Source organism: Miscanthus floridulus, chromosome 18 (genome assembly GCF_019320115.1).
Source record: "Miscanthus floridulus cultivar M001 chromosome 18, ASM1932011v1, whole genome shotgun sequence".
NCBI lineage: Eukaryota > Viridiplantae > Streptophyta > Magnoliopsida > Poales > Poaceae > Miscanthus > Miscanthus floridulus.
In genome coordinates this window covers 65602006-65621907 of record NC_089597.1, presented here as the reverse complement: position 1 = coordinate 65621907, position 19902 = coordinate 65602006, and the positions used below count along the sequence as shown (strand labels likewise).

Here is a 19902-nt window from a genome sequence, read left to right as displayed (position 1 = left end):
AGATTCTGGACGCTGACTTGTTTCGATGATTCCTGTTGATTCCGAAGGTCTTTTGACGTGAAACCAATTGGGTTGGCTTCCTTATCCAATTAGCTTTCCATCCATATGTGGATCATCGAAAACGGAGTCTGGATGCATCCTGGGTGACCAGTTTAAGGCAGACTGGTCCTGGAACCCGAGACAGACTCGAACTTGAGTTGCTTTGGGCCTCCACCTGGGGGACTCGAACCGAATTAGCCTCGGACCTCCTTCTTGCTTAGGACACCCTCGCTGATCTCCTTGGTATCCATATGGTTCTCCAAGCATGGTCATATGTATAGAGGTCTTGTCCTCATCATCCTCCCTTTCTTGACGAAAAGCCATCCTCGGCGTCGATTTTGTTTGAAGTCGATCCTACACAACATGAGGACAAACGAGGTTTCCAAAATAATGGGAATGGACACTGTTGTGAGAAAGAATATGACCACATGTCCAGGTTTGTAGCATGTCTTGTCCTACAGACATGTAGTCTGCTCGATTGAAATACACATGATCTTTGCCAATACTATCCTGCAAAAGATTAGTACTAACAAGAAATATATGCTCCCTTTCTTTGGATTCCACTTGTATTCGAAAAGCAAAACTAGAGGAATATGGCATAACAACAATGTTGATTTTACTGTCCTCTAGTTGATCATTAATTTGCACAACTAAAGGAGAATTTGGATTTGTACAAATGTAAACTCGTTGTATCAAATATTGCCCTTGGTTGTTATATTTACCAAAAACATGATATGTATATCTAGAGAACCATGGCAAAGCAGCATATGCATAAAGTTTCTCCTCTAAAGAACTAAGATTACACAGAACATCAAATTCAATGTAACCCAAAGTATTTAAAGAAGACAACAATTTTAGCTTATCAACTTCACTAGCATTATGAATAACGAGTCTATTTTCAGTAGAAGTGCTCATTTTCAGCACACATGTAGCGTGATCATTCTTCAATGATTGCATGGGTATAACATAAATATCATCATGCAAGTCATCTTCGTCACAAGAAACATCAAGCAAATCATCTTATGACAAAGGTAAATCAAGCGAATGCTCCACTAAAATTTGCTCTATCATAGCATGATTGGTGGAAAAATTCAGCACATCAAGAGAACTCTTACCTTCTGTGAGTTTAGCATCATGGGCATTACCTTTGCTCTCATGTTCAGCAGGGGTAATAGTTGATGGTTCTAAATTTTCACATGAGGCTGTGAGCTTCTCATTTTCTGTCACGTCATCCTCGCTCTTTTCTACATTGTCCTGCAAAAGGTTAGGCATAGCAGGAGGAATAACAACAGGCTCTTCCTCTAAATGGTGCACCTCATCATATGAAGTCAAAACAGGAGGTGAATTAACAAAGGTTTCTCATATAAGAAGTTTCATATCATTCCAAGTTTGAGGCTTATCAGAAGGATCTAAAGACTCCCACCAAGATAAAGCAGAATGTCGCAAAACACTAACTGCATTTTTTACCTTCCTCCTTGGACACATAAAGCGAGTAGCAAATATGTTATTGATGGCAATTTCCCACTTCATGTACTCATCAGCACCTATACCATCATAAGTCGGTGGATACGAACAACCTGTCATTGTTAGAAGACAACAAAAGACAACACAAAAGTATTATCCCTACCAACTACTTAGGTTGTGGACAAGGAAAAACAAGGCACTCAACTCTCAAGCGTCTTATCACGGTCTTACAAGTGTTCTTACCAAAGCAACAGGCGGTGCAATCGGTCGATGACTGTGATACCATTGTATCTTGAGTGTAACAGTTGCAAGGCAAACCTGTACTTGGTTAGAAGAAAATTGAGCTTGGACAGGCACAATATAGTAGCAAGGAATAGCAAAATTCGCAACTGAATAGCAAAGCTGAATAAGTATCACAAGTACTTGTCTTAGTTGCTGGCCTACTCACGTTCCAAGTACCAGATGTATCAAGTGATGTGAACAGCAAGAATATGATTAGAAACAAGGTAGAAATCAGCACACGCAAACACAGCTCAAATGACGCTCTCTATGTGCTCCTCTAGATATTGTTCCTCTTTTGCCCCTCTCTTTTTTATCTATATTCGGGCTATCGTTGTTTTTTTGAGAAATTTTGACTTTTTTATTTTTATTTTTTTGATATTTTTTCTTCACTTAGGAGCACAAAAGAAGTGACCACAGAAAATATGAGCTTAAACAAGTGAAAGACGTGGCCTGTGGAATTTTCAGAAGACGTGCTCGAAATCGATAAAAAACTTGTGACCACGAAAAGAGGATCTTGTGACCACTTTTTGACCAAAATAAAAATCTCCGACCCCAACAATGTGGGGGATGGATGGATCCAAAAAAATTTCTGATCGATTTTGATATATGGAACGTCGAAATTTGAGTTCGTATGCGAAAACTAGACCAGTTTTACGAACGCACTCCGAATTAGAGGACAAAACGGGAACAATGCGCGCAAAATTGGTCATGGCAGCAAGGATTTGATGGAAACAGTGAAGACAAGTGTAACAAATAAGATGGTGTGGACTAGGGTTTGAGGAATACAAAGGAAACTCAACAAGACTTAGAGATATTCACGGATTATGATGAAAAACAAAGGGGAAAACATAAACTTGACTAAAAACGATCTAAAACCAGCAACAAGAACTTGACCTAGGGCACAAACTCAACAACGCAAAACAGAGATGAAATTACACGGCACAATGAGGCTATAGGACAGGGAATATGTGACTATGTATATTTTTTTGGCTTTTTGTGGACTATAGGTAATGCAAAAACAGTAACAATCTAAAGGGAAAAACAAAGTTATACCTAACGGGCAACAAGGTCTCTGATACCACTTGATGTAGACTAGGCCCGATCTTCCGATAGGTATGATAGCGTCGATTGGTGGAGACTCGACGTTCATGATCTAGGCTTCGAACCAAGACTGATTTGGACCCCCGCAACCATTACACCACTGCTCTGTTGGTTATCAACCACGCGAACGCGATTGACCTCGCCGAGAAGGCTTTCCTGCAAGCGAATCGAGAACACAAGCAAGAACGAGATGAACGCAATCTAAAATTGCAAATAAATATGAGGCTTATAATAATGAGAAGGAGTTCAAGTCTTTATTCAAAAGGACTAATCGCCACAGGCGAACAAGATCAAGAACTAGGGCCCTAGTTCACAGCAAACGGCCTTGGCGGCGACAGTTGCAGCAAAACGATGTCTGTTTCACGAGAAAATCAAGAACTAAACTAAACCCAAACCCTAAGGAGAGCGACGGCTGGTATTTATAGAGTCTTGGACGTCACCCCCCTTGTCGGTGTTTTGGACCGGTGGGCCCTCAACCAACTAGTGAAAATGTACTGCGTGCCCCTAATCCCGGATGGTGATGCAAAGAGACACAAGGTTTATACTGATTTAGGCAATAGGTGCCCTACGTCCAGTCTGAGAGATCGGTCTTGTATTCCTTGCACTGAGGTGCTTGTAGTAGGGGTTTACAAGCAGGGCGAGAGAGGGAGCTAGGCCTAGGTCCCTACGTGGAGCGGCGTGGGTTGCTTGAGATGCTAATCTCAGGCAGTGCGGAGGATCGTGCGTATTACAGAGTGTTGAGCGTTGCTTGCGCGTGTGTGTGTCTGAGCGACGTCTACGTCTGTGCATGCATCTAAGCATGTGTGTTTTCGTCTGTGTGTTCATGTCTGTGCCTAAGTTCGTGAGCCCATGTCTAGAAACGGCCCCGGTCACTCCCTTTTATAATCGAAGGGAGGCACAGGGGGTTACATGCATTTGCTATGTGGCGGTTTGTGAGCAGAGGCGGTATGCCGAGCCCTGTAGCTTGCCACTATGGCAGCATGGTTGGTGGAGCGGTCTTGTCCTTGATGCACTGGAGTGACGCGCCGATCACGCCTGATCCTGTGCGACGTGGGAGCTCCAGTGATAGCTTGACGTAGGGCATGGCACATGCTGTGGTCGACGTGCCGATCGCTGTATGTCGACAGCGTAGAGGGCCGAGGCCTGGTCGGTGTAGAGGCCGAACCATCATGGGGGGCTCGATGGGCGCGAATCCCGAGGCTGTCGAGACCCCAAAGCGGATGGCCAAGGCTCGGAGGGAGCAGTTGGTCCTGTACACTGATTCCGAGGCTACAGGTACCCGGACTTGACTCCCCATGCCGCGCTGTCCTTGGAGCGGGGGTTAGGTAGCATAGTGTAGTACGGGTGTCAGTCGTGGGCACAGTGTCGAGCACAGCGGCCGGTAACCCCTGCCCCGTCCTGTCTCGGACAGCATGGCATTGATGCGACTCCCATCTCGTCGGTCACTCCGCTGTGTCGAGCCGTCGTTCGGCTGACGTCGCGGGAGTGGTTGGTCGCGTTAGTTGGACGTGACGTTCTGTCAGGGAAATTGGTCGAGGCAGAGGCGATGGGGTTGTCGCCGAGCCAGCCTCGAGCAAGGTGGAGAATCGGTACCCCGTCTGAGGCCTTACGAGCCGGCCTTGAGCGAGATGGAGAATCGGTACCCCGTCCGAGGCCTTACGAGCTGGCCTCGAGCGAGACGGAGAATCGATACCCCGTCCGAGGCCTTACGAGCGGGGCCTCGAGCGAGACGGAGAATCGGTACCCCATCCGAGGCCTTACGAGCAGGGCCTCGAGTGAGACGGAGAATCGGTACCCCGTCCGAGGCCTTACGTGCGGAGTCTCGAGCGAGGCGGAGAATCGGTTCGAGGTGGGCCGGGCGGTCCAGCCGAGCCTCGGACAAGGTGGGGGTTAGCCAGTAGTTGTCTCTTGGCTTTGATTTTTACAGGGTCTAAGCGATTTTTTCGGTTCTTGCTTAGGGGACCCCTTTTTATGGTACCCGACAGTAGCCCCCGAGCCCCGGGGAGAGTGTGAGCGCTCTTCCTGAGGTTTTGACGAGACTTGGCTCGCGGCAGCTTCTAGCAGGATGGTGTTTCGTACTCGAGGCCTTAGAGGAGTGGATTTATTCCTCCAGGGGATTTTTTCATGTTGAGCGAGGGGTTTTATCGTGTTTGCTGAACCCCTGAGTGCGAGTTCAGGTTGCTGGGCCTCGGCTTGGTTGCAGGAAGAGCCCCGAGCCTCTGCGCGGAGCAAGAGGGCAATCAGGAGTTTCCCTGTCTTTTCTATGCGGCCCTCACGCATCCTTTTCGTTTGGAAGGAGGGGGAGTATGCCAGGCTACCCTCGGTGGGCGCGAGCAGTGACACCTCCGGTGAGCTGTTTATCGGGTAAGTCCAAGTGGAGGCCCATGCCCCATTCGATAGGGGTCGGCTGGTGGTCCAGACACGCACTCCAAAAGTACCAGAGGGCTTCTCTAGTGGGTCCCAGGGCCGTTCGATGGGCCCTAGGGGCTCGGTGCCTCCCTGTGGTGGGATCCCATTCAGAGACCTTCCTGCTGGTCTCGGACACGACTTAGGGCATCCCGAGCGATCGCTTGCTCGGGCCTCGGCCATGTACGGGCTCGCCCATAGTCATCCCTGACTCTGTTGTCCTGGGGCGGCTGTCGAGACCCTCGGGGGCCCAGCCTTCGAACCCCTAGACCATAACGGGCTCGATGCCCTTTATCGCGTTTTGTCGAGCCCCCGAGTGTGGGCTCTCGTGCATCCTTTTCGTTTGGAAGGAGGGGTTGTTTGCCGAGCCCTCGAGTGCGAGTTTGGGTCATTGGGTCTCGGCTTGGTTGCAGGAAGAGCCCCCAAGCCTCTGCACGGAGCGAGAAGGCGATCAGGAGTTTCCCTGTCTTTTTTGTGCGACCCTCGCGCATCCTTTTCGTTCGGAAGGAGGGATTGTTTGCCGAGCCTTCGAGTGCGAGTTTGGGTCGCTGGGTCTCGGATTGGTTGCAGGAAGAGCCCCCTGAGCCTCTACACGGAGCGAGAGGGCGATCAGGAGTTTCCCTGTCTTTTTTGTGTGACCCTCGCGTATCCTTTTTGTTTGGAAGGAGGGGTGGAGTATGCCAGGCTACCCTCGATGGGCACGAGCAGTGACACCTCTGGTGAGCTGTTATCGGGTGAGTCCAAGTAGAGGCCCATGCCCCATTCGATAAGGGTTGGCTGGTGGTCCAGAGACACACTCCAAAAGTACTAGAGGGCTTTTCTAGTGGGTCTAGGGCCGTTTGATGGGCCCCGGGGGCTTGGTGCCTCCTTGTGGTGGGATCCCATTCAGAGACCTCCCTGCTGGTCTCAGACACGACTTAGGGCATCCCAAGCGATCGCTTGCTCGAGCCTTGGCCATGTACGGGCTTGCCCATAGTCGTCCCTAACTCTGTTGTCCTGGGGTGGCTATTGAGACCCTCGGGGGGCCAGCCTTCGAACCCCTGGACCATAGCGGGCTCGGTGCCCAGTTCCTTAGTCTAAAAGGAATCAGGTGGGGGATATTCCCCTCCCATCGGCTAACAACGGCGGGCACGCCTTTTGAGGCGATTTCTCGGGGAGACGGAACGACGCCTACCGTTGCTGCGGTCGGATGCAATGCGTTGTCTGTGGATGGGATGTTACTGTGCGTGCGTGGTTAATGAGGAAAAGGTGGACGCATGGGCGGTTTAATCGGATCCGGATTAACTGCGCTAGATCTGAGGGAAATTTCCCCAGTTTCATCGCCCGTCCGTTTCACCCCCTTCCCTCATAAATACGTGTCGAGCCTCGCCCCTCCCCTCCTCACCCTGCCTGCATATGTTCATCCTCTCTGCCCTCGAGCGGTTGCTAAGAACTGAGAGCGCCGGGGAGAAGAAGGGAGAAGGGGGAGGAAAGGAGAGGGAGAGAGAGAGAGCCTTACCGCCGTAGCCACATTCTCCACCGCGCAATGGCCAGTGGCGCTGTTGTCCTCCAGGCAGATCCTTGGGGTCCATCCAACGTGTCCATGGAGACGCTACAGTCGCTCGTCGATGACGGCCTCCTCCGCCCGGTTACCGACCCCAACAGACCAGAGTGGATTGCTCCGGGGGGCGAGCCAGAGCCGAGGCCACACGATGGCTACATCGTGAGCTTCGTGTCCTTTCACGAGCGTGGTCTCGGCCTGCCGACGGACCGGTTCATGCGGGCGCTCCTGCACTACTATGGCGTGGAGCTCCACAACTTCAACCCCAACTCCATCACGCAGGCGGCCATCTTTGTCGCCGTCTACGAGGGGTACCTGGGCATTGCTCCCCACTAGGAGCTGTGGCCCCACCTCTTTCAGGCGGGGCTCACCACCAAGCCGATGGGCATGGCGGGCACGCGGAAGACGATGAGGGCCGGCGGCTACACTCTCTAAGTGCGCCAAGACCGGCAGCTCCTCTACATCCTGGCCCAGCTCGCGTCGTCCAACCGTCGCTGGTACAACAGCTGGTTCTACCTCCACAACGATGACGGCGGGCTTCCCCCCTATACCGGGCGGGTCGTGGAGAGCTAGCCAGAGAAGTGGCGGTATGGCGTCCCGGTGGTCGATCAGCCCAAGCTGCAGCTACTCCTGGAGGGGCTAGAGAGGCTGCGTAGCCGCGGCCTTAGGGCGGCTATGGTCGTGGAGGCCTTCCACCGCCGGAGGGTGCTACCGCTGATGGCTTGGCGATGACGTCTGTTCGACATGACACCGGATGAGCCGATCGAGGGCGTCTAGATGTCCGCCATCGCCCTCTCCGACGAGGAGATTCTACGTCGGGTGAGAGAAACGATGGAGGGGTGGCTGAGGAGCGGTGGTCTGACCTCGTTCACGATGCGCCCATCGCGGGGGTACCTCTCTCTGGTAAGTCACGCGCTGCTGTGGCCCCCGAGGCCTCCTCGTTCCTCACCGTTTCCTGTTCCCTTATTTGTGTTCATCGTTCCTGCAGGGGATGAGGGATGTGCGAGCCTCCCCGCCGCCTGTTCCCGAGGACGCAAAGCGGCGGGTGGTGAACAGGGCGCATGCCGAGGCGCAGAAGAAGTAGAAGGACGTCGAGGAGGCAAGGCGCAAGAGGAAGAACCTTGAGCGCGAAGAGCTAGAGAAACGTCGTCGGCAGTAGAGGCATGATGGTCTCCCGGTGGAGCCGTCCCCATCACCGTCGTTGTCGGATTCCTCGAGCGATGACGACGAGAGCGAGGCGGGGCGGGGTACCCTGGACCATCTCCCTAACGTCAGGGGGATGGCGCCTAGGGCATTGGTGAGCAGCCCAGCATTTCCAGGAGGAGGAGGAGAGGATGCCTCGGGGCCGGCGATCGCCCGCCCCAGGGCCGAGGCCGACACGCCCGAGGCACGGACGTTAGGGAAGCGCGCCGTCAGCCCGATGGGCTCGACGGCGGAGGTGGTGTAGGCGACAGAGGAGGCGACCCAACAGCCTCCGCAGAGGGTCAAGGCGGTGCTGGGGTCCGGTGAGGGCCGACTGGCACCGACGGACACGGGGGCCGTGCCACCGCCGCCGCCACCGCCGTTGCAGAGGACGAGGGGTGCGGTGTAGAAGGTGTTGTGTTCCCGCTCGAGGTAAGTGTTTTGTTAGTGGAGTTTGTGGCATCTTTCATTCGTTCTTTGGTCGTATGCTGACCACGTAAGTATCTCGTCTTTAGCCAGAAGCATCATGCGGAGGCGCCCGCCTTGGTGCCACGTAAGGCGCTCAAGGTGAGCACCAGCTCCACTGCCCAATGGGTGATGGAGGCGCAAGCCGCCATATAGCGTGGCGCGGCGTCGGCGAGGGCTGGTCCAAAGGAGCCGGTCGCCCAAGGAGAGGTTGCCGAGGCAGCCACGAAGCGATCGGGGGAGGATGCGCCTACGTCCCTTGAGGCCGAGGCCCGCGAGTCAGATGAGGACGAGGCGCCCTCAGCCGCTGGGGCTGCCGAGGGCGAGGCCAAGGCCCCTAGGACCTCCGAGGCTGAGGCGACGGAGGCCGGGGCATCCAGGACCACCGAGGCCGAGGTGGCGGAGGCCGGAGCCCCCGGTACCACCAAGGCCGAGGTGGCGGAGGCCGGCGTGGGCGCGGCGGAGCCGGCGGCCTAGGAAGCGGAGATGGAGACGGAGGTGGGGCGGGCTTCAGTACCGCCCTCGGTCCAAGGTCTGCTGCCGTCGCAGTAGAGCGCCTGGGAAGTGGAGGTCCGTTCGATCTCCTCCGACGATACTTCCCTGGGGAAGGGGGTGGCGGATGCCGAGGCGGCCAGCACCGTGGAGCAGCCAGCTTCGACCTCTAGCGAGGGAAGCTCGACCCTCATCCGGGTACAACCCGAGCCCCGTGGGTGGGATCACCCGCATGTCTAGTGTCTGGTGACCCTGAGTTCTGACCTGGGCCAAAGGGGTCATGTAAACGGATTAGGATTATTATTGTATCATGATGCTTGTGGCCATCGAGGCCTTTAAAGTACTTATGTGTCTATGCTTTTTAATCGTTTTTATTGTATTTCTGAGCCTCTGCCCTCTGTCTCGTCTTTGAACATATCGCTTGCAAAAAACTTCCTCGGAGCCTAAGCTGCCCCTTGGGCAAAAGGTGGTGAGGGAGTGCCGTAGCCCAGAGGCGTAGGCCGTCTCACGGCTCTGCCGGCCTTTTGGCCCTGAGACAGACTTTCGGTCCTTAGGTTTTTTACAATCGATTTGTCATGGCACGCTAGAGAGTTTGGCGTAGAATTTTTTTTTGAAAAACGATTAAAAAATTGTGCCTGGGACTTAGGGGGCGTCCCCTCTTCTAGCCCCCGAGGGAGGCTCGGTTCTACAGAGGTAGAGCTGAGTCTTGTTCGAGCCCCGCGGTGGGCACCTCTGCAGAGGCAGGGCCGAGTCTCCCTTGTAGCGTTATCATAACACCGATCCCCCATCGATAGGTTCGGGGGGGTTTCTCGAAAAATTAGAATAACTAAAGAACGCTTCTTTATTGTATTTCGAGAAACCATGTATACAATGCTTGGAAATTTAAGGGTAGAAGCGACGTGGCTGTTCTATGTTCCAAGCATTGGTGAGGATTTTGCCCTTCTCGTTGGCTAGCTTATAGGTCCCGGGCTTTAGCACTTGGGCGACGATGTACGGCCCTTCCCATGGCGGGGTCAGCTTATGGCGGCCCTTGTTGCTCTGCCTCAGTCTCAGCACCAGGTCACCCACCTTCAGGTCTCGGCTTCGAATGCACCGGGCTTGATAGTGTCGTAGGGCTTGATGGTACTTGGCCGAATATAGCAGCGCAAAATCTCGGGCTTCCTCCAGTTGGTTGAGGGCGTCTTCGTGGGCAGTGCGGTTGCTTTGCTCGTTGTAGGCCTGTAGCCTCGGGGAACCGTACTCCAAGTCAGTGGGGAGGATGGCCTCAGCCCCATACACCAGGAAGAACGGTGTGAACCCCGTGGCTCAGCTCGGAGTGTTCCTCAGGCTCCAGATGACCGACGGGAGTTCAGCAAGCCATTTCTTGCCAAATTTCTTCAACCAGTTGTATATTCTTGGCTTGAGGCCTTGTAGGATCATGCCGTTGGCACGTTCTACTTGGCCATTTGTCCTAGGGTGTCCTACGGCCGACCAAGCCACATGGATGTGGTGGTCATCGTAGAACGTCAGGAACTTGTGGCCGGTGAATTGTGTCCCATTGTCGGTGATGATGGTGTTAGGAACCCCGAACCTATGGATGATATCAGTGAAGAACAGCACCGTCTGCTCGGATTTGATTCGAATGATCGAACGAGCCTCGATCCACTTGGAGAACTTATCGATCGCTACCAGCAGATGGGTGTAGCCCCCGGGGGCCTTCTGCAGAGGTCCAACCATGTCTAGCCCCCACATGGCGAATGGCCATATAATGGGGATGGTTTGGAGGGCTTGGGCCGGGAGGTGCGTCTGCCGCGTATAGTACTGGCATCCCTCGCAGGAGCGTACTAACTTGGTGGCGTCAGCAACCGTCGTTGGCCAGTAGAACCCTTGGCGGAAGGCGTTTCCCACGAGCGTCCGAGGTGCTGCATGGTGCCCGTAGGCTCCCGTGTGCAAGTCCCAAAGTAGGGCTTGGCCTGCCTCGGTGGTGATGCATCGTTGGAGGACGCCAGATGGGCTTCGCCTGTACAACTCGCCGTTGCTGAGGACGTAAGTTTTGGCTCATCGAGCAAGCCATCGTGCTTCGGTCCTGTTTGTAGGAAGCTCTCCTCAAATGAAGCAATCAAGGAATGGGACTCGCCAGTCCATGCCCTGGTTGGCCTCGGGAGGCTCCGCGTTGACTTCCATGACCTCGGACTCGGCCGAAGGGGTCTCGGTGACAGAGGGGGCCTTGGGCCCTACGGTGGGCTCAACCGGTGGGCCCTCTTCCGCCGCCGAGGCATAGTCGATGGAAGGCTTGTGGAGGTCTCTGGCGAAGATGTTCGGGGGGACCGGGGCCCGTGCCAATGCCATCTTTGCCAGTTCGTCCACGACCTCATTAAATTTCCGCGCAATGTGGTTGAGTTCGAGACCGTCGAACTTGTCTTCTAGGCAACGTACCAACTTGTAGTACGCCTCCATTTTGGGGTCATGGTAGTTCGACTCCTTCATCACTTGATCGACAACGAGCTACGAATCGCCCCGTATGTCGAGACGCCGCACTCCAAGTTCGATGGCGATCTGCAAGCCGTTGACGAGGGCCTCATACTCGGCTGCATTGTTGGAGGTGGAGAAGTGGAGCCGAATCATGTAGCGCATGTGCACTCCAAGGGGTGAAACGAAGAGCAGATCCGCGCCTGCCCCGGTCTTCATCAGGGACCCATCGAAGTACATGGTCTAGCATTCCGCCTGGATCTGAACACAGTTGGGTGTCGGTCCACTCAGCCATGAAATCGGCCAAGACCTGAGATTTAATTGCTTTCCGAGGCGCAAAAGACAGGGCTTCCCCCATGAGTTCGACGGCCCACTTGGCTATTCTACCCGAGGCCTCCCGGTTCTGGATTATCTCTCCCAGAGGGAAAGATGACACCACGGTCACCGGGTGGGACTCGAAGTAGTGACACAGCTTGCACCGAGTCAAGATTATGGCGTAGATCAGCTTCTGGATGTGGGGGTAGCGTGTCTTGGTCTCGGAGAGCACTTCGCTGATGAAGTAAACAGGTCGTTGGATGGGTAGAGCATGATGATGGGGCGTCGCCGTGTGCCATCGACGTCTTTCCCTTGCCCAAGCTTAGGCTGGATAGGTCCCCAACCAGGGACTCTGTACCAACAGCCGGGCGTGGGGTGCCGGTGGAGCGCAGTGCGTCGCCCTGAGCTTGCGTAGTGTCGGGGTGGTCCCGCCCGCGTCGTGCCTGGCGAGCGTGACGAGAGCGGCGGCCCGGGCGCCGCCTACGCCTGGGCTGCCAGTGCGTGGTGTCGTCGTCGGTCGGTGGGGCTCTGGGTGTGAGGAGCACCATATCGTACTCAGATCCTAGAGACATGAACTCTAGGCTCCCAAACCAGATCACCGTGCCGAGACGAAGTGGTCGCACGGGGTCTGCCATCCGGAATTTGTTGGGATGACTAAGCTGACACGCAGTAATGCCCCTGCCTGGCGCACCAACTGTCGGTGTTTTGGACCGGCGGGCCCTCAACCAACTAGTGAAAATGTACTGTGTGCCCCTAATCTCGGATGGTGATGCAAAGAGACACAAGGTTTATACTGGTTCAGGCAATAGGTGCCCCACGTCTAGTCTGAGAGATCGATCTTGTATTCCTTGCACCGAGGTGCTTGTAGTAGGGGTTTACAAGTAGGGCGAGAGAGGGAGCTAGGCCTAGGTCTCTGCGTGGAACGGCGTGGGTTGCTTGAGATGCTGATCTCAAGCAGTGCGGAGGAGTGTGCGTATTACAGAGTGTTGAGCGTTGCTTGCGCGTGTGTGTGTCTGAGCGACGTCTATGTCTATGCATGCGTCTAAGCGTGTGTGTGTTCGTCTGCGTGTTCGTGTCTGTGCCTAAGTTCGTGAGCCTGTGTCTAGAAGTGGCCCTGGTCACTCCCTTTTATAATCGAACGGAGGCACAGGGGGGTTACATGCATTTGCTACATGGCGGTTCATGGGCGGAGGCGGTATGCCGAGCCCTGTAGCTTGTCACTGTGGCAGCATGGTTGGTGGAGCGGTCTTGTCCTTGATGCACTGGAGCGACGCACCGGTCACGCCCGATCCTATGCGACGTGGGAGCTCCAGTGATAGCTTGACGCAGGGCATGGCACATGCTATGGTCGACGTGCCGGTCGCTGTATGTCGACAGCGTAGAGGGCCGAGGCCTGGTCGGTGCAGAGGCTGAACCATTGTGGGGGGCTCGGCGGGCGCGAATCCCGAGGCTGCTGAGATCCCAAAGCGGATGGTCGAGGCTCGGAGGGAGCAGTTGGTCCTGTACACTGATTCCGAGGCTACAGGTACCCGGACTTGACTCCCCACGCCGCGCTGTCCTCGGAGCGGGGGTTAGGTAGCACAGTACAGTACGGGTGTCAGTCGTTGGCACAGTGCCGAGCATAGCGGCCGGTAACCCCTGCCCCGTCCTGTCCCGGACGGCATGTCGTTGATGCAACTCCCATCTCGTCGGTCACTCCGCTGTGTCGAGCCGTCGTTCGGCTGACGTCGCGGGAGTGGTTGGTCGCGTTAGTTGTACGTGACATTCTGTCAGGGAAATCGGTCGAGGCGGAGGTGACGGGGTTGTCGCCGAGCCGGCCTCGAGTGAGGCGGAGAATCGGTACCCTGTCCGAGGCCTTACGAGCCGGCCTCGAGCGAGACGGAGAATCGGTACCCCGTCCGAGGCCTTACGAGCGGGGCCTCGAGCGAGATGGAGAATCGGTACCCCGTCCGAGGCCTTACGAGCGGGGCCTCAAGTGAGATGGAGAATCGGTACCCCGTCCGAGGCCTTACGTGTGGGGTCTCAAGCGAGGCGGAGAATCGGTTCGAGGTGGGCCGAGCGGTCCAGCCGAGCCTCGGACAAGGTGGGGGTTAGCCAGTAGTTGTCCTTTGGCTTCGATTTTTACAGGGTCTAAGCGATTTTTTTGGTTCTTGCTTAGGGGACCCCTTTTTATGGTACCCGACACCCCTGGACGTGCCCCCTAACGGGCCCAAACACGATACACGGTCCAATGGACCAAAAGACGGTGTCGCAGCACCCTGACAGATTCTGGACGCTGACTTGTTTCGATGATTCCCGTTGATTCCGAAGGTCTTTTGATGTGAAACCAATTGGGTTGGCTTCCTTATCCAATTAGCTTTCCATCCATACGTGGATAATCGAAAACGGAGTCCGGATGCGTCCTGGGTGACCAGTTTAAAGCAGACTGGTCCTGAAACCCGAGACAGACTCGAACTTGAGTTGCTTTGGGTCTCCACCTCGGGGACTCGAACCAAATTAGCCTCGGACCTCCTTCTTGCTTAGGACACCCTCGCTGATCTCCTTGGTCTCCATATGGTTCTCCAAGCATGATCATATGTATAGAGGTCATGTCCTCGTCAGGTTTCCCAGGCAGGCTTCATCGCCGAACGCACAGTATTGACATGTACCGGTGCCGGCGAGAGCACCTTCCCTACTAGCACCCACTCCACCGGTGCTGGCTCATCCTCTTCCTCAGCATCGCTAAACTCCACCACGACCTCCTCTTCCTCAGTGAGATTGAGTCTCCGCAGCAGGTCTGTCACGTTAGGGTTTTGGCCATCGCCATCACCCCCCGAACTGCCAACTCTCGCTGCTGCCATGCGAACGGATCGGAGGGCAAAACCCGGTGACCTGTGCGTAGATTAAAGCAGCCACAAACACGTATCCCGACCTAGGATTCCTAAGCGGCAAACCCTAGGGGAAGTCTTTGGTCGATGGCGCCGGGAACGGCTAACCGGCGATTTTCAGAGTCCGGCACCGACAGCAAGTCGGCAACGGGGCTTGGACGGCGTGACCGGAGTGGTCACCGGCGGAGCAGATCGAGGTCGCCGCCGACGGCGCCTAGATCGAGGTCGGGAGTACGATCGCCTTCGTTACGATCCGGAAATCACGGAGCAGCTGCATGGCTACGCAAACTGAATGACCAGGCACGGCAAGGCATGTGTACTGCGCTTTCTTGTAACTGGGTAACTTGGAGTTTACAAGCTCCGATGGGTAAGGTTGCCGCCAGCCATCTCGAGCCACAACTCGCCGCCAGCTACTCCGGCAACAACCAAGTCCAGAACACCATGGAGGCTGGGAAACTGGCTCTGGCTGACCACATGGATCCAGCACCTCTTCCCCGCTGCATCCAGACTGATCTCGCGATGAGGCTCAGGGATGCGGTAGCCACCCACGGCCATTGGCTCCGTGAAGCCATGTTGACTGCTCCTGACCTCAGCACCTACTGTGTGGGCTGGGACGAGATGCCCTGCGCTGATGAGCCTGTCATCAACACCGAGATCGTCTTGCACGGCGCCGAATGCGGCGCAGGTGTACCCGATGAACATGGCCGATGCTGATGACATTTGATGAGGACAAACTGAGGCCTTGTGGAAAATTGGGACGTTCACATATGAGGTATACCTAAAACTTTGGAGCTACGCATGACATGAAAAATCATAATTGGTTTGTGCCACACGATGAGCTAAAGCCAAAGTTAAGATTCCCTAGCATATACACCACCATGGACTCTGTGTGGAAATCACTTGAAGCACCCACGCGTTGCGGGCCGGGAGGTCCTCAACACATGAAGGGATGAGGTCAGAGCTAAGGTTGTTCCAGCTAGTATACATTCCCACACGTGCTCTACCCACACGACCAGAGCAACTGCCTGGAACACCAGACCTGCAAAGGAAATGTATAGGGTTGTGCAGGCCCAATGATCATGGGGTGGGGTGGGCTGGGGGGGGGGGGGGGGGGGGGGGGGGGGGGGGGGTGTACAGGGCCAACACAAAGCATGTGCTGGCCATAACCTCATGACAGTAGGCAAGTTGAGGTCCCGGATAGAGGTTCCAAAGGGCCACGGCCATAGCCAAGGCCTCATCGCATGAAGGCTAAAGTACGATTCCATATGGAGCTAAGGGGCGGTGTTATGTGGCATAGACTTACATAACCAAGGGCAATCCAAGCCGCTCAAAGGGCCAAGGCATACCAAGTTAGTTGTATAACAAGGCTAGGGGATACAGCATATAGGGGCAGGTTAGGGAAGCATGCCCCTTATATATGCCCCGTTCGCTTGGCTAAAAAAAAAAACCAAATCACTGTTCCGACGGATTTGTTGTGAGAGAAAAAATATTGTTCCGGCTGAAAAAACAAACTGAAAAATACGGATTATAAGACTAACGAACATGGCCATAGCCATGATGCCAACACATGTATGAGATTGTGACCTTGGAATCGCCCCGATCACACTGTACAATGGTTAGAAGAAGACAAGAAAGGAATGAGACAATGGATCCATAAAAATAGGAACAGCTAGCAGGAACCCCGCACTATTGTGCGGGCCAGTAAGCTCTAGCACATAAGTTTTGTCATAAGAAACAGTAGAATCCATTAGATGACAGTGTTCTTGAATATTGACACCTCTGAGATTTAATCACATTGCACAATCTTGTCATAATAAAATACAATGCGGTTGATCCAAACTAAAAGCACTTCTTTACTTCTTGCTCATGTAGCCAATCTGGAGTATGTTGCAAGTAAAACATCTGAGAAGCTGAAGGCACTGTAGTAGAAATGGTTAAGGCGTAAGATAAATGCCAATTAGCAAACAACAACAACAACAACAAAGCATGTCAGTCCCAAGCAAGTTGGGGTAGGCTAGAGTTGAAACCCACCAAGAGCCCCAAGTCATGGTTCAGACACATCAATAGCTGCTTTCCAAGCACTCCTATTCAAACATAGATCTCTAGGTATATCCCAAGCTTTCAAATCTCTTTTTATTGCCTCCCCTATGTCAATTTCAGTCTACCTCTACCTCTCCTCACATTATTAACTTGGCTTAGGACTCCACAATGCACTGGTGCCTCTAAAGGTCTCCTTTGGACATGGCTAAACCACTTCAACCAATGTTGGACAAGCTTTTCTTCAATTGGTACTACCTCTAGACGGTCACGTATATCATCGTTCCTAACTCGGTCCGTTCAATTAGCAAACAATAAGCACATAAAAATGAAAAGGCAATAAGGGTGACAAAACTATGCAACGTGCATCTCACTATTGAGGCATCGAGAAAATGATGAGGGAGTGGGTTCGGGCGAAGAGGACAGGGCCGGTTGAGGTAGCACGTAGCAGAGAGCTGTAAACAATTTTGTTAAAAAACATTTAGAGCAATAAGCAAAAATGCAAATACAGTCAAAGCATCTGAAGTATGCCAATTTTTGTGAAGGTCATCCTGGAGTAACAAACTTTTTTCGGAGCATGTAAGAAAAGAAGCAATGCATGTTGGAAGGCAATAGATCTTGCAGCTAAGATCTCAGAAGGACACTGAAATTAGCAAACCTCATTAGCCTCCGCTCTTGTATCTCAGGATAGTGACAACAGCATAGGCACATCAGGAAACTAATTTGAACTTTTGAAGCCCTTGACGGTGCTTTTAGAAAATTGTACCTACACCTGCACATACAAAACAGCTGTGAGGACAACATTTTGCCAGAGTGTTCACAGTTCTTATTGTCGAGAAACTGTTTGATGAATATGTACTTATATAATAAACTTCATTGAGTATGTACCATAGTCTTGATCACTGTTGCTATACTGAAAATCAAGAAAAAATGCTAGCAACATCTAATGAAGATAGTTGTCCTCTATGAGTACACAAACAGGGAGGCGCGCTTCGCCGCACCCGCAGTGGCTGCATGCTTCTATATCTGTTTCTGCTTTTGAGGTGCTACTATAAGTCTCTACGGCAAAGCACACAATGACAGGACATAGTGAAGCACCGCATTATGGCAACTCAAATGTACATTAGTTACACGTCTAGCAGTATCGTTACACAAATTGCATGCCTTTAGGAGGGGAGAAAACATTTCACAAATATTATGGCTTGAGAGGTTATATGTCAATGGCAAGCATGATCTTTTCATTGTCACAGAGAGAAATTTCCAAATAGGTACAGGAAAGTACAAATGCCTGACATGTTATGAACTCCTAGACTTTAGGAAAACAATAGCAGCTGAACCCTCGGTGAAATTAGTGCAGCAAAAATAAAACCACTGCTACTGCATCACTTTTGTGCTCTCAGAATGTTCTCTCTGCAATTTCTGTCCAGCTGTGTACTTAGATACACTTGAGAATAGGCTTTTAAAACAATTAAGCATTCTTGGTCAATCAAAGTTTGGATGACCAGCTCCGCTCATTAGAAATAATTTCAACATTAGTGGGGCTGACACTGACAGTAGAGATAATCTCAACATGAGTAGAATTGATCGAATGTTACACGAAACTTTGAAGAAAGAAGAATAGATCAATTTTATCAGCTAATGGAGGAGGTGAACTCTCTGCTTATTGTGTATATTTCTAATTGGAGTTCATATTGCCCAAACAAAAAAACTTTATTAGTAGTATATAGGACTGATCTTGGAAGCAATTTAGTTGTGTGACAATTTCATAAGTCAACTAAAATTGAGCACGTGCAGACCAAGGAATCAAAAAATGTGGCGTCAACTAAAATTGCAACAACAACCAATGATTCAGTAAAGCATCGGATCGAAAACTAACTTGGCACCCAGCAACGGCACTATGCTAATGTAAAGTTTCAGGCACAGGCATAGGAAGTAAAAAAAAAAAACAAAAAAGAAGAGAACACAGCAAGTAACACTAACACATTATTTCTTTCTTTTCCGTATCCTCTTATACAAATATCTATCATTTGTTTGAGGAAAAAAATGTTCAGGGGAAAATACCTGGAACTACAACTCAATGGCCTAAATCATCAGCAGATGCTCCGTTCTCTATGATGTCCCTGCAAGAGGAAAACCTGCAGTAGTATTACGCCACACTGAGGAGAAGAGGCGTGAGCAGGACTACGGCGCGGAAGAGGACACCGAGATGTCAGCGGGCGGCGAGTTCGAGACCACCGAGGGTAGCGCCGCCGGTCGACACTCGTGCATCGCCGCTGGGGAGGCCGCCGGCGCACAGGTTGCGCTGGTAGGGCTTGCCGCGGTGGGGCCCTGCGCCGCTAGGGTTTGGCCGCACGGGGTCGGCGGCGTCGCAACCTCCGGCGGGGGGGAGGCGGCGGCTGGGACGGCGCCGGAGGCAGGGGCGGCGCTCAACAGGGTGTGGGGAGCGGCGGGAGTGCAGGAGGAGAACGGCGCCCGGGAAGAGAGGACAGGACCTTTTTTTTAAATTGAAAAATCACTGAGCTCCGAAAATAGCACTAAAAGAACTTCGTTACCTAAAATAACACTGAAACATATAATAGTTATACGAAAGTAGCATTCCGTCCTCTTTGTAACAGCGTCAACACCGTCGATTCCCGTCCATCTAATAAAGGCAAAAAAAAAAAAAAAAATCCAACTTCCAGCTACTTGAGTCGGGCATGGAAGATGCAGGGATCGAGGAGGGCATCTCGGTAGCTCGAGCCGTGCATTGTGGCGGCGCTTCATGCGCGTGACTGGCCGACGGCGTCTCGCTTGTGGGCGCGCAGTGGCTTGAGTAGCGTGGCCCCGCGGAGGTTCGCGCACAGGCGCTGTCGGGGGCCTAATACCGGGGTACCCAATGAGATGGAACTAATAAACATCGAACGTTGGTGCTTCCGGTCAGACAAGAGCGCTACTACACTTCTTGCCCGAACGACGGAAGATTGGCTTCGCCTCGCCCGACCCTCGAGGGCTGGCTTCGCCTAGCCCAGCCCCCGAGGGCTGGCTCCGCCTCGCCCGACCCCCGAGGGCTGGCTCCGCCTCACCCGGCATCTGGGGGCGGGCTCCGCCTTGCCCGACGTCCGAGGATGGGCTCCGCCTCGCCTGACGGCCGAGGGCAGACTCCGCCTCACCCAACAATACGCCCTGTGCCTTCATGAGGATGAGCACAGGGTACGACATGACATTCGAGTCAACCGCCATACCGAGGACCATGCCCTGCACCACGGCAGGAAAAGTACCGCCAGG

General features: G+C 53.2%; 1 protein-coding gene and 1 long non-coding RNA gene across 2 annotated transcripts; one reads left to right on the top strand and one right to left on the bottom strand.

Annotated features, from left to right (window-relative positions):
- The first annotated feature begins 8111 nt into the window (after positions 1-8111).
- LOC136523976 (uncharacterized) lies at positions 8112-8956 on the top strand. Its single transcript, XM_066517472.1, has 3 exons — positions 8112-8275; positions 8530-8581; positions 8636-8956. The coding sequence occupies exons 1-3, from the start codon at positions 8112-8114 to the stop codon at positions 8954-8956; spliced, it is 537 nt and encodes a 178-aa protein (XP_066373569.1).
- A 7305-nt stretch (positions 8957-16261) lies between these two features.
- LOC136522554 (uncharacterized) lies at positions 16262-19142 on the bottom strand. The gene is made up of 3 exons (XR_010775924.1): positions 18700-19142; positions 17297-17410; positions 16262-17093 (listed from the first exon to the last, which is right to left on the bottom strand). It is a non-coding gene; the product is annotated as an uncharacterized lncRNA (long non-coding RNA).
- Positions 19143-19902: the final 760 nt, after the last annotated feature.